This window comes from Bombina bombina, chromosome 3 (assembly GCF_027579735.1).
Source record: "Bombina bombina isolate aBomBom1 chromosome 3, aBomBom1.pri, whole genome shotgun sequence".
Taxonomy (NCBI): domain Eukaryota; kingdom Metazoa; phylum Chordata; class Amphibia; order Anura; family Bombinatoridae; genus Bombina; species Bombina bombina.
In genome coordinates this window covers 1062232859-1062251897 of record NC_069501.1, presented here as the reverse complement: position 1 = coordinate 1062251897, position 19039 = coordinate 1062232859, and the positions used below count along the sequence as shown (strand labels likewise).

Sequence of the window (19039 nt, the reverse complement as noted above, 5' to 3'; positions counted from 1 at the left end):
AATCCTGCATGGCCACGCAGGTGCTATCAAAATCACCGAAGCTCTCTCCTGCTTGATCTTGGCAATCAGACGAGGGAGCAGAGGAAACGGTGGAAACACATAAGCCAGGTTGAAGGACCAAGGCGCTGCTAGAGCATCTATCAGCGCTGCCTTGGGATCCCTGGACCTGGATCCGTAACAAGGAAGCTTAGCGTTCTGACGAGACGCCATGAGATCCAGTTCTGGTTTGCCCCAAAGTTGAATCAACTGTGCAAACACCTCCGGATGGAGTTCCCACTCCCCCGGATGAAAAGTCTGTCGACTTAGAAAATCCGCCTCCCAGTTCTCTACTCCTGGGATATGGATAGCTGATAGATGGCAAGAGTGAACCTCTGCCCATAGAATTATTTTTGAAACCTCCAACATTGCTAGGGAACTCCTTGTTCCCCCTTGATGGTTGATGTAGGCTACAGTCGTGATATTGTCCGACTGAAATCTGATGAACCTGACCGCAGCAAGCTGAGGCCAAGCCTGAAGAGCATTGAATATCGCTCTTAGTTCCAGAATGTTTATCGGAAGGAGTGCCTCCTCCTGAGTCCACGAGCCCTGAGCCTTCAGGGAGTTCCAGACTGCACCCCAGCCCAGAAGGCTGTCATCTGTCGTTACTATTGTCCAATCTGGCCTGCGGAAGGTCATACCCTTGGACAGATGGACCCGAGATAGCCACCAGAGAAGAGAATCTCTCGTCTCTTGATCTAGATTTAGTAGAGGGGACAAATCTGTGTAATCCCCATTCCACTGACTGAGCATGCAAAGTTGCAGCGGTCTGAGATGTAGGCAGGCAAACGGCACTATGTCCATTGCCGCTACCATTAAGCTGATTACTTCCATACACTGAGCCACTGAAGGGCGAGAAGTAGAATAAAGAACACGGCAGGAATTTAGAAGTTTTGACAACCTGGCCTCTGTCAGGTAAATCTTCATTTCTACAGAATCTATCAGAGTTCCTAGGAAGGAAACTCTTGTGAGAGGGGATAGAGAACTCTTTTCTTCATTCACTTTCCACCCATGAGACCTCAGGAATGCCAGCACAATGTCCGTATGGGACCTGGCGATTTGAAAATTCGACGCCTGTATCAGAATGTCGTCTAGGTAATGGGCTACTGCTATACCCCGCGGCCTTAGGACCGCTAGGAGTGACCCTAGACCCTTCATAAAGATTCTTGGTGCCGTAGCTAACCCAAAGGGAAGAGCCACAAACTGGTAATGCCTGTCTAGGAAGGCGAACCTGAGAAATCGATGATGATCTCTGTGTATCAGAATGTGAAGATAAGTATCCTTTAAGTCCACGGTAGTCATATTGACCCTCCTGGATCATAGGTAGGATGGTTCAAATAGTCTCCATCTTGAAGAATGGGACCCTGAGAAATTTGTTTAGGATCTTGATATCTAAGATTGGTCTGAAAGTTCCCTCTTTCTTGGGAACTACAACAGATTTGAATAGAAGCCTTGCCCCTGATCCTCCTTTAGAACTGGGTGGATCACTCCCATAACTAGGAGGTCTTGAACACAATGTAAGAATGCCTCTCTCTTTATCTGGTTTGCAGATAATTGTGAGAGATGAAATCTCCCTTTTGGGGAAGAAGCTTTGAAGTCCAGAAGATATCCCTGGGACACAATTTCCAACGCCCAGGGATCCTGGACATCTCTTGCCCAAGCCTGGGCGAAGAGAGAAAGTCTGCCCCCTATTAGATCCGTTTCCGGATCGGGGGCTGATCTTTCATGCTGTCTTAGAGGCAGCAGCAGGTTTTTTTGGCCTGCTTTCCTTTGTTCCAAGCCTGGTTAGGTCTCCAGATCGGCTTGGACTGGGCAAAATTTCCCTCTTGTTTTGTATTAGAGGAAGTTGAAGTTGTGCCACTCTTGAAATTTCGAAAGGAGCGAAAATTAGTCTGTTTGGTCCTTAATTTGTTGGACCTATCTTGAGGAAGGGCGTGACCTTTTCCTCCAGTGATGTCAGAAATGATCTCCTTCAGTCCAGGCCCGAATAGGGTCTGCCCCTTGAAGGGAATTTTGAGAAGCTTAGACTTTGAAGTAACATCAGCTGACCAGGATTTAAGCTATAGCGCCCTACGCGCCTGAATAGCAAAACCTGAGTTTTTAGCCGTTAGCTTGGTTAAATGAACAACGGCGTCAGAAACAAATGAATTGTCTAGCTTAAGAGCTTTAAGCTTGTCAAGGATATCATCCAATGGGGTTTCTACCTGTAGAGCCTCTTCTAGAGACTCAAACCAGAAGGCCGCAGCAGCAGTGACTGGGGCAATGCATGCAAGGGGCTGGAGAATAAAACCTTGTTGAATAAAAATTTTCTTAAGGTAACCCTCTAATTTTTTGTCCATTGGATCTAGAAAAGCAAAACTGTCCTCGACAGGGATAGTTGTACGCTTCACTAGGGTAGAGACTGCTCCCTCCACCTTAGGGACCGTTTGCCACAAGTCCCGTGTAGCGGCATCTATAGGAAACATCTTTTAAAAACAGGAGGGGGAGAGAACGGTACACCTGGTCTATCCCATTCCTTAGTAATAATTTCTGAAAACCTCTTAGGTATTGGAAAAACATCAGTGTAAACAGGCACTGCATAGTATTTATCCAATTTACACAATTTCTCTGGGACTACAATGGCGTCACAGTTATCCAGAGTTGCTAAAACCTCCCTGAGCAACATGCGGAGGTGTTCAAGCTTAAATTTAAATGTAGACATATCAGAATCAGGTTGAAGTGTCTTCCCTGAGTCAGAAAAATCACCCACAGATAGAAGCTCTCCTTCTTCGGCTTCTGCACATTGTGAGGGTATATCAGACATAGCTACTAAAGCGTCAGAGAGCTCTGTATTTGTTCTAGCCTCAGAGCTGTCTCGCTTTCCTTGTAACCCTGGCAGTTTGGACAATACTTCTGTAAGAGTATGATTCATAACTGCCGCCATGTCTTGTAAAGTATACGCAATGGGCGCACTAGATGTACTTGGCGCCCCTTGAGCGGGAGTTATAGGCTCTGACACGTGGGGAGAGTTAGTCGGCATAACTTCCCCCTTGTCAATTTCATAAATCTTTTAAAGCCAGAATATGGTCTTTATAACTTATAGTAAGATCAGTACATTTGGTACACATTCTAAGAGGGGGTTCCACAATGGCTTCTAAACATAATTAACAAGGAGTTTCCTCTATGTCAGACATGTTTAACAGACTAGTAATGAGACCAGCAAGCTTGGAAAACACTTTAATTAATGTGAAAAAGCAGATTATAAAAAACGGTACTGTGCCTTTAAGGGAAAAAAACAAACACAAAAACTGCAAAACAGTGAAAAAAGCAGTTAACTTTATGAAATTTTTACAGTGTGTATAACAGACTAAAATAGCATTGCACCCACTTGCTAATGGATGATTAACCCCTCAGGCTCAAAAACGAAGCAAAAAATGGTAAAACCGTTATAACAGTCACAAGCAAACTGCCACAGCTCTACTGTGGCTCCTACCTTCCCATAAAATTACTTTTGTAGGCACAAAAACCCTTTACAGAGGTCCAATATGTCAGGGGACTCCTTCAGGGAAGCTGGATGTCTCAGAATGTAAAAACAACTGCGCAATTAGAGCGTGAAAATAGGCCCCTCCCACCATGCACTCAAAGTGAAAGGGCCATAAGTAACTACTCCTAGGAGAAATCTAGTCAGCCATGTGGAAAACTAGGCCCCAAATAAAGATTTATCACCCTCAGCAAAAAAACCTTCTTTATATATATGCAAACGTTTTACATACTAAGCCATAATAGAAAGTAATATGAATATTACCCTTTACTGCAAGCATGATGCCAGTCGTTTATTAAATCACTGCAATCAGGCTTACCTTAAATATATCAGGCACTGTCAGCATTTTCTAGTTCTTATCATCCTCTAGAAAAAAATATACTGAACATACCTCAGGGCAGTTAATTCTGCAGGCCGTTCCCCCGGCTGAAGTTTCCCCATACTCTTCAGTTATGTGTGAGAACAGCAGTGGACCTTAGTTACAACCTGCTAAGATCATCAAAAACCTCAGGCAAAACTCTTCTTCTTATTTCTGCCTGAGGTAAAAAACAGTACAACGCCGGTACCGTTTAAAAATAACAAACTTTTGATTGAAGATAAACTACACTATTCACCACATCTCTCTTGATACTTCCCTTGTCGAGAGCTGCAAAAGAATGACTGGGGGTGGCAGTTAGGGGAGGAGCTATATAGACAGCTCTGCTGTGGGTGATCCTCTTGCAGCTTCCTGTTGGGAAGGAGAATATCCCACAAGTAATGGATGAATCCGTGGACTGGATACACCTTACAAGAGAAATATTCCTAAAAATTCAATCTGTTCCAGAATTAAAAAATATATTGTGACCAAGGTTTAGAGAGCATTTAGATATGGTATAATAGATGCTGATACAAACAGGTTTTTGATTAAAGAGGAACACTCTATTCCAGTTTTTACACATTGCCAAAGGTGCATTAAAATCTTAAGGCACCTCCTAGCAGACCAATTGTGGCCATACCAGATTTTATTTTTACAAATATTTATGTATACTTAAACAAATTGAGGCCCTTTATGGCACAATTAAGGTCCTACATAAAAGATACTAGTGTTTTTCAAGAAAAGATAGATGGACTATATGTTAATTATGAGAAATGTTTTGTTTGGACATTATGAGCCTTTACACCTCTATAACAAACACTAGTGGTCTGGATGTCATTAGAATTATATTGGGTAGGAGTAAAATGTTTACGGTCCTACAGCAACCCCAGATGATTGATTCAGCCTTCATTGGCTTCGTCAGTGAGGTGTAGCTATATTCCTCTAAGCACACTGAGCAAGGAGTCCACGTCTGGTTAACCCTTTTTCCCATAGGGAGACTAAATACATATAGAGAGAAGTGCACTCACAGGAACGAACAACTGGCTCAATACCATTGTTAGCCTGTTCTATGGCGATTTACCACCTGGGTGCAGCTTTTTAGCCCTGCAATGCTTTTCACAGAGTAGAACTTTCCTGTAGTATATCAGTCTGATCCCGCCTATTACGGTCAGTCCAGCACCGAAATATCAGGCAATTCCTCTCTGAACAAGGAACACAGCAACCCCCAGATGATCGTTTCAGCCTTCATTGGGCCTCGTCAGTGAGATGTAGCTATATTCCTCCAAGCACACTGAGCAAGGAATCCACCCAGGTGTTAAATCGCCATAGAATGGGCTAACAATGGTATTGAGCCAGTTGTTTGTTCCTGTGAGTGCATTTCTCTATGTGTATGTGTGTGTGTGTGTGTGTATATATATATATGTGTGTGTGTGTGTGTGTGTGTGTGTTTGTATGTGTGTACATATGTATTTATTTGTGTATATATGTATTTACACATATATATATATATATATATATATTATGAATAAATAGAACATATTTAAGCTATGTGAAGAACATTGGCATGTGATATATTATTATTTTCCTGTCTGTTTAGTGCACTTGAGGATATGCAATCAGGTTTGCGCGTGAGTAGGGTGTAAGATTTTTTCCTACTTTTTTTGCTCCATTAACTTTTATAGGGGAATACGATAATGCAATCTCAATATTCTAACTTCGGCTTTTAGCATGGGAGTGTTAAATCCTGATCCACTTGTAATCTGGCCCAAAATCATTTGTATGGTTCATAAGCAAATACACAAGCTTCTGCTTGAATTCCATGTATAACACTGTTTCTCCTTTTTGAATAAGAATAAAACTCCATGCATGGCTTGAAGCATATGGACGCAAATTGTAAGAAAATACTATTGCAAACATATGGCAGATCATTTTTTTTTTCATTTTTAATCTACCCGAGAACGTTTGGTTTGCAAGGTGTGGTTGGCTAGTCACATGGGGTTACATAGGGAATTAAAGGGACAGTATACACCAACTGCATGTAATAGACACTACTATAAAGAATAATATGCTCAGATACTGATTTAAAAATACAGTATAAAACCTTTTAAAAACTTACTTAGAAGCTCCCAGTTTAGCACTGTTGAAAAGGATAGCTGGAACACCCACTGCAAGTGGTTCTATAGCAAAAAAAAGCAGACACTCCCCCACTCCCCCTTCCTCTGCATATGAAAAGACTCTTCACACAAACAGGAGCAAGTTGGAGTTAGGTATATGTTGGTATTTTCCTAAAACTTTGGGGCTTTAGGAGCAGTGTTAATTTTGTCGACTAAAACTAGACTAAAATGACTATAAAACTAAAGAAATTCTAATGACTAAAATATGACAAAAACTAAAATGACATTTTAGTCAAAAGACTATGACTAAAACTAAATCAAAATGACATTTTAGTCAAAAGACTATAACTAAAACTAAATCAAAATTTGCTGACAAAAACATTTTATGCAAGTTGTTATAATCAATCCATATCCAATTACTGCTCTTTTGTAAAATTTACGAAACTTCATTTTATTAAATTTTAAGATAAATAGACATGTTATATACCACAACAGTTAAATCTGTTAAATCTGTATTGCATGTTCAAACCTTAATACCATAAAAGAAAACAGGTTAATAAACCTTTACTCCAGGAGTATATAATGAGTTTGGAAGTTCTAGAGCAGTGCTAATATTGTTGCCGAAACGTTTTTGAATCTGTGAACAATCAATTGATTCTTCCTATAGAAATAAGCATAAACCACAAATATGGGTTTAAGTTATGCTGTGCCTGTGCTAGCTGCAGAAACATTTTGTTGTGTTGAGTTCCTTGATACTTGTTTTAATTATTAACAGAGAACTGTTAAAGTTTTTATATTGGGTAATATGTTCAATACAGCCAATAAAGTTTACAGTTTTTTTTATATATTTTATTGCACTTCTGTTTGTTTATGAAACTTGGTTTTATTTAATTTTAAGTTTAATAAAGATGTTATATATCAAAACGGTTAAATCTGTGTCTGTATTGCATGTTTAAACCTTAATACCATAAATAATAACAGGTGTTATGTTTACTCCTGGAGTATGTAATCAGTTTGCAAATGATAGAGAAATGCTTAAATAATGCATTACACTTTAACTAAACCCCCTAGATTTTAGTTGACTAAAATCTACTGGAGATTTAGTCGACTAAAATGTATTGGAGATTCAGTCGACTAAAACTAGTATAAAACTAAAACAATTCAGATGACTAAAATGGCATTTTAGTCAAAAGACTAAAACTAAGACTAAATTGAAACTTGCCGTCAAAATTAACACTGTTTAGGAGTCTAAAATCAGTGCAATGTTATTTAAAAATAAGCAAAACTATACATTTAAAAAAAAAAAAAAAAAAAGTTGTATATCTATATAAATAGATAATCTCCATAACATTTATGCAAAGAAAAATCTAGTGTATAAATGTCCCTTTTAGACAGGTCACATTATTTACATAGCGATGTTTAGTTAGTAAGCAGATATGATAATGAGGAGAAAAAGTGTCATAAACTGTGCATAATAACATTTACACTGCATAAGACCCCAGCCTGTGCAAGCAGTGTTAATCTTGACGGCAAATTTCCATTTAGTCTTAGTTTTAGTCTTTTCACTAAAATGCCATTTTAGTTTTAGTCGTATTTTAGTCATGTGAATTGTTTTAGTTTTAGTCGATTGAATCTCCACTAGATTTTAGTTGACTAAAATCTAAGGGGTTTAGTTAAAGTGTAATGCATTATTTAAGCATTTCTCTATAATTTGCAAACTGATTATATACTCCAGGAGTAAACATAACACCTGTTATTATTTATGGTATTAAAGTTTAAACATGCAATACAGACACAGATTTAGCCGTTGTGATATATAACATCTTTATCAAACTTAAAATTAAATAAAACCAAGTTTCATAAACAAACAGAAGTGCAACTTTAAAATATAAAAAAACAAAACTGTAAACTGTATTGGCTGTATTGCACATATTACCCAATATAAAAACTTTAACAGTTCTCTGTTAATAATTAAAACAAGTATCAAGTAACTCTCAACACAACAAAAAAAGTTTCTACAGCTAGCATAGGCACAGCATAACTTAAACGCATACTCATGGGTTATGCTTATTTCTATAGGAAGAATCAATTGATTCACAGATTCGAAAAAATTTAGGCAACGATATTAGCACTGCTCTGGAACTTCCAAACTCATTATATACTCCTGGAGTAAAGGTTTATTAACCTGTTTTTATTTATGGTATTACGGGTTGAACATGCAATACAGATTTAACAGATTTAACTGTTGTGATATATACCATGTCTTTCTCTTAAAATTTCATAAAATTAAGTTTAGAAAATTTGACAAAAGAGCAGTAATTAGATATGGATTGATAACACCTTGCATAAAATGTTTTTGTCAGCAAATTTTGTTTCAGTTTTAGTCATACCACTAGATTTAGAGTTCTGCGTTAGCCGTCAAAACCAGCGTTAGGGGCTCCTAACGCTGGTTTTGGGCTACCGCTAGTATTTAGAGTCAGTCAGGAAAGGGTCTAACGCTCACTTTGCAGCCGCGACCTTTCCATACCGCAGATCCCCCTACGCCAATTGCGTAGCCTATCTTTTCAATGGGATCTTTCTAACGCCGGTATTTAGAGTCTTGGCTGAAGTGAGCGTTAGAAATCTAACAACAAGACTCCAGCCGCAGAAAAAAGCCAGGAGTTAAGAGCTTTCTGGGCTAATGCCGGTTCATAAAGCTCTTAACTACTGTGCTCTAAAGTACACTAACACCCATAAACTACCTATGTACCCCCACATCACCGCCACTCTAATAAATTATTTTAACCCCTAATCTGCCGACTGCACACCGCCGCAACCTACGTTATCCCTATGTACCCCTAATCTGCTGCTACTAACACCGCCGACCCCTATATTATATTTATTAACCCCTAATCTGCCGCCCCCAACGTCGCCGCCACCTACCTACAATTATTAACCCCTAATATGCCGACCGGACCTCACCGCTACTATTATAAAGTTATTAACCCCTAATCCGCCTCACTCCCGCCCAATAACCCTATAATAAATAGTATTAACCCCTAATCTGCCGACCGGACCTCGCTGCTACTCTAATAAATGTATTAACCCCTAAAGCTAACCCTAACACCCCCCTAAGTTAAATATAATTTAAATCTAACGAAATAAAATAAATCTTATTAAATAAATTATTCCTATTTAAAGCTAAATACTTACCTGTAAAATAAACCCTAATATAGCTACAATATAAATTATAATTATATTGTAGCTATTTTAGGAATAATATTTATTTTACAGATAACTTTTTTTAATTTTAACCAGGTACAATAGCTATTAAATAGTTAATAACTATTTAATAGCTACCTAGTTAAAATAATTACAAAAATACCTGTAAAATAAATCCTAATCTAAGTTACAATTAAACCTAACTCTACACTATCAATAAATTAATTAAATAAAATACCTACAATTATCTACAATTAAACCTAACACTATACTATCAATAAATTACATACAAATACCTACAATTAAATACAAATAAATACACTAACTAAAGTACAAAAAATAAAAAAAGAACTAAGTTACAAAAAATAAAAAAATTATTTACAATTTTAAGCTAATTACACCTACTCTAAGCCCCCTAATAAAATAACAAAGCCCCCCAAAATAAAAAAAAATGCCCTACCCTATTCTAAAATAAAAATAGAAAAGCTCTTTTACCTTACCAGACCTTAAAAGGGCCTTTTGCGGGGCATGCCCCAAAGAATTCTGCTCTTTTGCCTGTAAAAAAAAACCGATCCGTCCAGAAGAGGCTCCGAAATCTTCATCCAAGCCCAAGCGGGCTAATCTAACCCACCTAATAAAATAAAAAAGCCCCCCAAAATAAAAAAGCCCTACCATATACTAAATTACAAATAGCCCTTAAAAGGGCCTTTTGTGAGGCATTGCCCCAAAGTAATCATCTCTTTTACCTGTAAGAAAAAATACAATACCCCCCCAACATTAAAACCCACCACCCACACACCCAACCCTACTCTAAAACCCACCCAATCCCCCCTTAATAAAACCACCAAAACACTAACCCCTTGAAGATCACCCTACCTTGAGACGTCTTCACCCAACTGGGCAGAAGTGGTCCTCCAGAGGGGCAGAAGTCTTCATCCGATCCGGGCAGAAGTCTTCATCCAGGCGGCATCTTCTATCTTCATCCATCCGGAGCGGGTCCATCTTCAAGCCAGCTGATGCGGAGCATCCTCTTCCAACGACATCCAAATGAAGAATGAAGTTTCCTTTAAATGACGTCATCCAAGATGGCATCCCTTGAATTCCGATTGGCTGATAGGATTCTATCAGCCAATCAGAATTAAGGTAGGAAAAATCCTATTGGCTGATGCAATCAGCCAATAGGATTGAAGTTCAATCCTATTGGCTGATCCAATCAGCCAATAGAATTGAGCTTGCATTCTATTGGCTGTTCCTATCAGCCAATCGGAATTCAAGGGACGCCATCTTGGATGACATCATTTAAAGGAACCTTCATTCTTCATTTGGATGTCGTTGGAAGAGGATGCTCCGTGTCGACTGGCTTGAAGATGGACCCGCTCCGGATGGATGGATGGATGAAGATAGAAGATGCTGCCTGGATGAAGACTTCTGCCCGTCTGGAGGTTCTCTTCTGCCCAGATCGGATGAAGACTTCTGCCCCTCTGGAGGACCACTTCTTCACGGTTGGGTGAAGACGTCTCAAGGTAGGGTGATCTTCAAGGGGTTAGTGTTAGGTTTTATTAAGGGGGGATTAGGTGGGTTTTAGAGTAGGGTTGGGTGTGTGGGTGGTGGGTTTTAATGTTGGGGGGGTATTGTATTTTTTCTTACAGGTAAAAGAGCTGGTTACTTTGCGGCAATGCCACGCAAAAGGCCCTTTTAAGGGCTATTTGTAATTTAGTATAGGGTAGGGCTTTTTTATTTTGGGGGGCTTTTTTATTTTATTAGGGGGATTAGATTAGGTGTAATTAGCTTAAAAAAATTGTAATTATTTTATTATTTTTTGTAATTTAGTGTTTTTTTTTCGTACTTTAGTTTATTTAATTTAATTGTATTTAATTGTTGTTAGTTTAGGTAATTAATTTAATGATAGTGTAGTGTTAGGTGTAATTGTAACTTAGGTTAGGATTTATTTTACAGGTAAATTTGTCTTTATTTTAACTAGGTAGTTATTAAATAGTTAATAACTATTCTACCTAGTTAAAATAAATACAAAGTTGCCTGTAAAATAAAAAGGGTTTATTTTATAGGTAAGTATTTAGTTTTAAATAGGAATAATTTATTTAATAATAGTAATTTTATTTAGATTTATTTAAATTATATTTAAGTTAGGGGGTGTTAAGGTTAGGGTTAGACTTATGTTTAGGGTTTAATAACTTTATTATAGTGGCGGCGATGTTGGGGGGCAGATTAGGGGTTAATAACTATAATGTAGGTGGCGGCGATGTTGGGGGCAGCAGATTAGGGGTTCATAAGTATAATGTAGGTGGCGGAGGTGTCTGGAGCGGCAGATTAGGGGTTAATAATATAATGCAGGTGGCGGCGATGTCGGGGACGGCAGATTAGGGGTTAATAAGTGTAAGATTAGGGGTGTTTAGACTCAGGGTTCATGTTAGGGTGTTAGGTGTAAACATACATTTTCTTTCCCCATAGGAATCAATGGGGCTGCGTTAGGAGCTAAACGCTGCTTTTTTGCAGGTGTTTTTTTTACAGCCGATTCTGCCACATTGTTTCTTATGGGGAAATCGTGCACGAGCACGTTTAGCCAGCTCACCGCTACCGTAAGCAGCGCTGGTATTGAAGTGAGATGTGGAGCTAAATTTTTCTCTTCGCTCACTTTTTAGAGGCTAACGCCGGGTTGAAAAAAACCTGTAATACCAGTGTTGTCTGTAGGTGAGCGGTGAGCTGAAACTGAGCGTTAGCCCCGCACGGCTTTACCGACAAAACTCGTAATCTAGGTGACTCTGTGCAAGAAAGTATATATATATTTTTCATATTCAAAAGAACCCAATCCAAGTACACTTCTGTTACCTTGAGGGAATACATAGTACAATAATCTAGTACTGAAAGGGACATTAGCCATGTTTTTATAAAAACACTTCATTGCAAAAAATATGGATACAATATAGATATTTTAAATGGACTTTTTCATTTTTAATGCAATTTTAAACAACTTTCCAATTTACTTTACCTAGGTAGGCTCAGGAACAGCAATGCATTACTGGGAGCTAGTTACTGATTGTGCTGCACATGTATGCCTCTTGTCATTGCCTTACTTGATGTGTTTAGCTAGCTCCCAGAAGTGATTTCTGCTCCTTCAACAAAAGACACCAAAAGAATGAAGCAAATTTGATAATAGAAGTAAATCCGAAAGTTGTTTAAAATGTGTATGCACTATCTGAATCATGAAAAAAATTTGGGTTTATTTCTCTGTAAATGCCCTTGAAAAACCTATTGAATATTATTTATCTTGAGTATTGTGTACAGGTAGCCCTCAGTTTACGCCAGGGTTAGGTTCCAGAAGGAATGGTTGTAAATTGAAACCGTTGTAAATTGAACCCCAGTTTATAATGTAAGTCAATGGGAAGTGAGGGAGATATGTTGCAGGCCCCTCTCAATATTTTCATAAGTAACACCTAATACATTATTTTTAAAGCTTTGAAATGAAGACTTTAAATGTTAAACAGCATTATAAACCTAATAAAATAATCACACAACACAGACTTCACTTGCATTTTTCTGAAAACAGTTCTTCCTATGCATTCCAATCTGGACTGTTTTATAGTCAGGAAGATCTTGTTCCTTTGAAATCTGCTCGATAGCTCAGGTCTGGTGGTTAAACTGATTAATTTCAGCTTGCTTGGCTTTGCTGCAACACAAGCGGACAGCTCCACCTACTGCCTATTTTAATAAATGCACTGCTTCTCAATGCGTTTCAATAGCAGTCACATGACTGGAAAAAAAGGTTGTTATTTTAAAACGGTGTAAATTGAACCGTTGTAAAACGAGGGCCACCTGTACAGTTCTGGAGGCCATATCTACAGAAGGATTTTTAATAAACTGAATCTGTTCAAAGGATGGCAACTAAAATGGTAAATGGTCTTAAAAAATAAAACTTCTGCCGAAAGGCTCAATGACCTACATTTGTATAGCTTAGAGAATGGAAAGAGGTGATATGATAGTAATTTTTGTATTGAGTGGCTTAGTAATGCCAAGGCTGTGTGTATTTTTCACAAAAAGAACAATTCCAGAACAAGAGGTCATGATCTCAAGCTGAGGGGGTAGTGGTTGAGGAGTAATTTGCAGAGGCACTTTTTCATAGAAAGGGTGATTGATACATGGAATAAACTTCCATTAGAGGTGGTAATGAAAAACACTCTTGGGATATAAGCATAAGGCTATCCTATGATTTAGATAGGTGTACACATTTAGAACATTTTGGGCAGACTTGTTGGGTTTATGGTTCTTATCTGTCTTGAAAATCTAGGTTTCTATTTCTCCTACTTTGCTGTGACAATAAATGAGCTGGTAGGTGATCTAATAGCTACACCTGTTAGAAATAGAAAGGCCGGAGTGGCAATTTTATTTCATAAAGATCTAGATGTTAAAGTCATCAATACAGAACTGGATACGGAAGCTAGATACATTATTGCTCAAGTTTTAATTAATGGTGTTCGCCTTGTACTATGCAATCTCTATGGTCCTAATATACATAGCCCTTTATTCTGGGAAAAATTAAAAGTAAAATTATATCCTTTTAAGGGTCAGAATCTCATAATCGGAGGTGATTTTAACATGTCCCCTGTCCCGGAGTTGGATAGATTATCAAAGAAAAAGTTGCATGATTATAATAGGATTGCAAAAACTTTTAAATCTTTTCTTTCTAAACTTAAAATGTTTGATATTTGGAGGATTAATAATCCAGATGCTAAGGTCTACTCTTGCGAATCCAAGTCCCATAAAACGTTTTCTCGGATTGACTTTTTATTTGTTTCAGAATCACTTTCTATTATGAATATAATTCCACGGATAAATGATATAGAAATATCTGATCATGCCATTATCTCTTTAACATTTCCTGCCCTGACAAGAACAAAAAATGGCTCTCAAAATTTCGTCTTTCCTCGTTTCTGGGTAAATAATCCTAGATTTACTCTCTGGTTGAAGCAGAAATGGAAAGATTACGTCTCCTTTAATATTGCCAGCTTTAATAAAATTTAGACTTTCTGGGAGGCCTCTAAAGCCGTGTTAAGAGGGGAAATCAAGGTGTATTTATACGCCTGGAATAAAAAAAATAGGGCAAGTGAAATTCAAACTGCTAATAGGATAAGGAACGCTTACAGAAAATTTTGTAATGAGAGATCCAAAGAAAATTGGGAAATATATTGTGCAGCCAGAAAAGACCGTGATATTATGTTAAAGCAAAAGTCTTATCGGGAGGAGGTAAAACTTAATATTCAATTTAAAGGTTCATTTGGCTGCTCAGCTAAACACTTAGCTAGGTTAGTTAAAAAAAGAAAGAGCCGGAATTTTATACCCACAATCAAAACAGAAGTAAATAGACATTTAGATACGGAAAACATAAGTCAAGCTTTTCATGCATTTTATAAGAAAATTTATAACAAGGTTAATATCAATATGGATAATCTAGAAAAATTCTGGACAAAGATAAAAGTGCCTATAATCCCGCCTGAATATCTTAAAATTTTAAATGCGCCGATATCAGGGGAAGAAATTCTCAAAGCAATAGAAAAAATGAAAAAGAGCAAAGACAATAAATGAGCTTCTGCACATATCACTCAATGTGCAGCATGTAGGGATGTGAAGGTTCTAAATTCCATAGACTGCACTCCAGCCTCCCCGGGGGGCAGTGGAAAAGCTTTACATTGTTATTTCAATTACAGGCAAAGCAGACAAAATACAAACTGAAAGTTATATTGTATGTTTGAGCAACTGGTTTCAGAATCTATTCTCAAACATATTAGTGCTGTTGTGCGCCAATTAGCCAAGTTTAATCAATAGCGTTTGTATTCTTTCATATTACAAGTTGAAAAATAAAATTATAGCGCCCAAGCAAAAGCCTCAGGCACCCTAACATGTGGAGGTGGAATAGCGCAGGGAGCTATCTCCCTCACCTCACAGAGTTCTAGGTGGCGTGCTCCAAAATTCAGTTCTCTCTTTTGCTGAACTGTGCTAAAGCCAAAGGTTAGTTAAGAAATTGTTTAAATACCTTTTGTTCTTCATACACACATATACCCAGAGGCAGAACTTTTTTCACTTTCTGCAATGAGATTTTTTTAGTGAAAATGTTTCTGTAGGTTATTTTTAAATATAATTCAATTTTAAATAAGGCAGTTCAATTGCAATGCGTTGGTTAACTGGAGAATAAAGCAATTTTAAAAGTTTTATAATATATTGCAACAGTTAAAAAAAATTGAATTGCAAATTAGCTGCAGACAAACAAATAAATGTCTCTTGAATACATTTGTTTCTTTTTCTCTTAGTCTAACATATAAATGTGGTAATAAAAAGATGCTTTGCTCATAAGAATGTCTTACATTCAGAAAAAAATGCTTTGCAGACTGGGAAAGGCTAGGGGGCAGGTTTGTAAAAAAATTCTGAAAAACAGTCAACAATCAATGCGCTGCTGCTTTGCAGCTCTCCTGCATATTTCACTGTTCACTTCAAACAGCACTTTGCTATGGATGCACTGTGTTAAGGAAAACTTACACAATGCAGCCCTGATATGGAGAACAGCCCTGATATGGAGCAGTGATGCAAAGTTAAAGCAGTAACCGTTCCTGCATGTGACCTGTTCTTTATGCAGACATGCTGCATTTTCTGGGATGACATCTCAGATCACTGTATGTTCTGCCTTGGGGCACATATATACTGTATATTTATTTATTTATTTATATGTAGATAGTGCTCCTCTTGTTATCTAGGCCATAATCTGAATACACTAATACACTATAGTGTGTGGAACTTGTCTATAAATGGCTAATATGACAGTTGTTGCTATTTTTCAGCTGTGTAAGGAGCGCTTCCGTGTTGGGATCATGCTCGCTGTGTTTCTCACTTCTGCGTCTGTACATGAATACGCCATCACTTTGTCTCTGGGCTTTTTCTACCCAGTTATGTTCTGTCTCTTTGCAATTTTTGGAGGTAAGCAACATTTTAGTGGTCTATTTAAAAAAAAAAAAATCCTACCAGTAACCTGTTTTGTACAAATGATAGGTCAGAATCCTATTGAACATTAACATAAGTGTTGCAATGCAGAGCTGTGAAATCACCAAATATATCTGCTATCTTTACTATACTGATATAGGCTAAACTGTTTTTCACAAAATTATGACAGTATTTACTTTAACATTTTTTTTTGACAGACATTCTGCACCATTTATACTATAACCTTATGGTATTGCAGATATAGGGCTCCAATTAGCATATTCCATATGGACATGGTTCCAAGCCGGGAAGCTGGGAAACCTGTTCATCTAGCATCATGGCGAGTGGGCATCATCTGCTGCCTTACATTTGCACAAGTATATGCTTGTGTAGCCACATTTAACACAACAGTATTCCTAATTTGAATTGGCTGGTGCATACTTCTACTAATACTCATTTGGTGATGTGTCCAAATTCTTCCTCTAATTTGCAATAGTATGAAGTAGACCACTGATACTGTTGTATGACTTATAACTTACATATATATATATATATATATATATATATATATATATATATATATATATATATATATATATATATATATATATATATATATATATATATATAGTTTTACTTCATATTTTTTCAGGCAAAAAAAACAAAACATGTTTTAATGCTGCTTTTTCATACAGATGACAGAAAATGTTTGTGTATGATGTCCCTTTATAGGCCAGTACCATTTTCCAAGACCACCTAACTTTTCTGGGTCCTCCTGGATGGTCATGGTCCACTTCTCATCCAGGTTTTAAGGGACTGTCCCGGCTCTGCCAAGAAACTCCTTGACCCACCCAAAACATGTTCTGCCCACAACCTGCCTATAACAATGATACTCCTGCAGTAGCCCATCAACAAGTTCCCTTAACGCCCCATCCCAGAAAACCTTTTGGAAATGTTGGGAGATATGTTGGACAGACCACCTTTAACTAAAATATACTGCACACTTTTCAAGAGACGCCAGCACAGTTTCAAACACTGGACAAATATTCTAAAAGTTCCTGGGAAAGTTATATTTTCTGTATTGTAATATAGATAAGCTCATCAATCTCTGTGAAAGTCTTGACATGGCAACCTTAAAGGGACATTACAGCCAAAATTGGAATCCACATAGATTTAAAAGCAAAAATGCTTCTAATAAAAGTTATAGCTGTTTCAAAAGTGTATTTATGTATGCACCGTGCACCAGCATTTTAAACACAGCACTTGCTAAGAGAGCCTAAGGTGCTTGTACCATCTGGTAGTGGCTCAATTTGTTAATTGCTGACATGATACAAGACCCAATGATGCGCTGAGCAGCTGCAGTATTTAAAATGCTTGTGCTGAGAATATCTAGCTATGCATCACATGCACCTGCAAAGAAAAATGCTAACACTAAAACAGTGATAACTTTTATTAGAAGCATTTTTGCCAATACATCTATATTGTAAATATGTTCCTATTCAAAGATGAAATTCATCTATGTGCTTTTAAATTTTGCTTGGAACGTCCCTTTAACTTTGGCAGTAACACAAATGAAAGTTTTCCCTAATGTGTACAACACAAACAAATGCTCATAAATAAGTTTCTCAAAATATATTTATTGATCTATGAAATGGTTTTCTTATATATAGAACTTAAATTCCAAAAAGGTTCTATTAACTACATGTTAAGACCAGCAATACTATTGTATTGACTAATCCTTAAAAATTGTGTTTCAGTTAACCAGTTCTCACCAATTCTACTTAAAGGGACAGAATACACCAATTTTCATATAACTGCATGTAATAGACACTACTATAAAGAAGAATATGCACAGATGCTGATCTAAAAATCCAGTATAAAACCTTACTTAGAAGCTCCCAGTTTAGCACTGTTGATAAGGTTAGGTGGTGACACCCACTGAAACGGGCTGGGTAAACAAAAAGAGTAGACACTCCCCATCTCCCCCCTTCCCTGCATATAAAAAGACATAACATAAACAGAAGCCTGCAGGAGTCTGTAAACCCTAGGGTTGCCAGGTGTCTGATATTAGACCGGACTATCCGGTATTTTAGGTTACTGCCTGGTAATTTTATTTTTAAAAAGCCTTAGGTACTTAAGATGTGTTTTACAAATTTTTGTCCGGAGTCCAACCAAGCCGCATCCAGGCCAAGTAACCTAATCTACCCAGCAGGTCCCAAGCCCATTAGCCCAGCCCTGGCCCGGCACCCCTTCTAGCCCTACTACTACTGTAGTCGGTAATCACCCATCTCTCGTCACACAGGCGGCTGATTGCGGTGCCCCGGCTCTGACTCAGCATGCGCCGTGCATGCTGCCTGAGTGTGTGAGAGACTGTCGGAGTTCACGTGATCACACGTGTGACATCACGACAGCAAGAAGACCTGGGCTACCTGCACTGTCTGTCCAGTCACCATTCAGCACCAAAGATCTTCCTCCTCTGTTCATGGGAGATACAGCTCTAGCACCTAACTAGACCAAGGCAATCTGTACTGTAATAAGTAAAACTACCCCATAGCTGGCCAGGCTCCCATTAACCAGTTCCTGCTAGAAATGTAAGTACAAGATTCGTTGCTTTGTATGGACACCTGTGACCACAGCATTGTCCTGTTCTTGCCATGCCGTGCTCACACTACAATGACAAAGTGAATGTAAATTGATTCCCTCCCAGACTTTTACACAGAGGTGGAACCAAGCATTACAAATCAAGCAAACTGACCTATCCAAAAGTTTCTGCAGTTATATAGCCTTAACTCTTTCATTGTCACAGAGCATAATACTGAAATTTATCTT

At 37.9% G+C, this 19039-nt stretch overlaps 1 protein-coding gene across 1 annotated transcript in view; it reads left to right on the top strand.

Annotated features, from left to right (window-relative positions):
- Positions 1-19039, top strand: part of SOAT2 (sterol O-acyltransferase 2) — a 149380-nt gene that overhangs the window by 121398 nt on the left and 8943 nt on the right. Inside the window, exon 13 of the mRNA XM_053708323.1 lies at positions 16072-16207. Within this exon, the coding sequence (XP_053564298.1) occupies positions 16072-16207 (136 nt within the window). The remainder of the gene's footprint in view (positions 1-16071; positions 16208-19039) is intronic.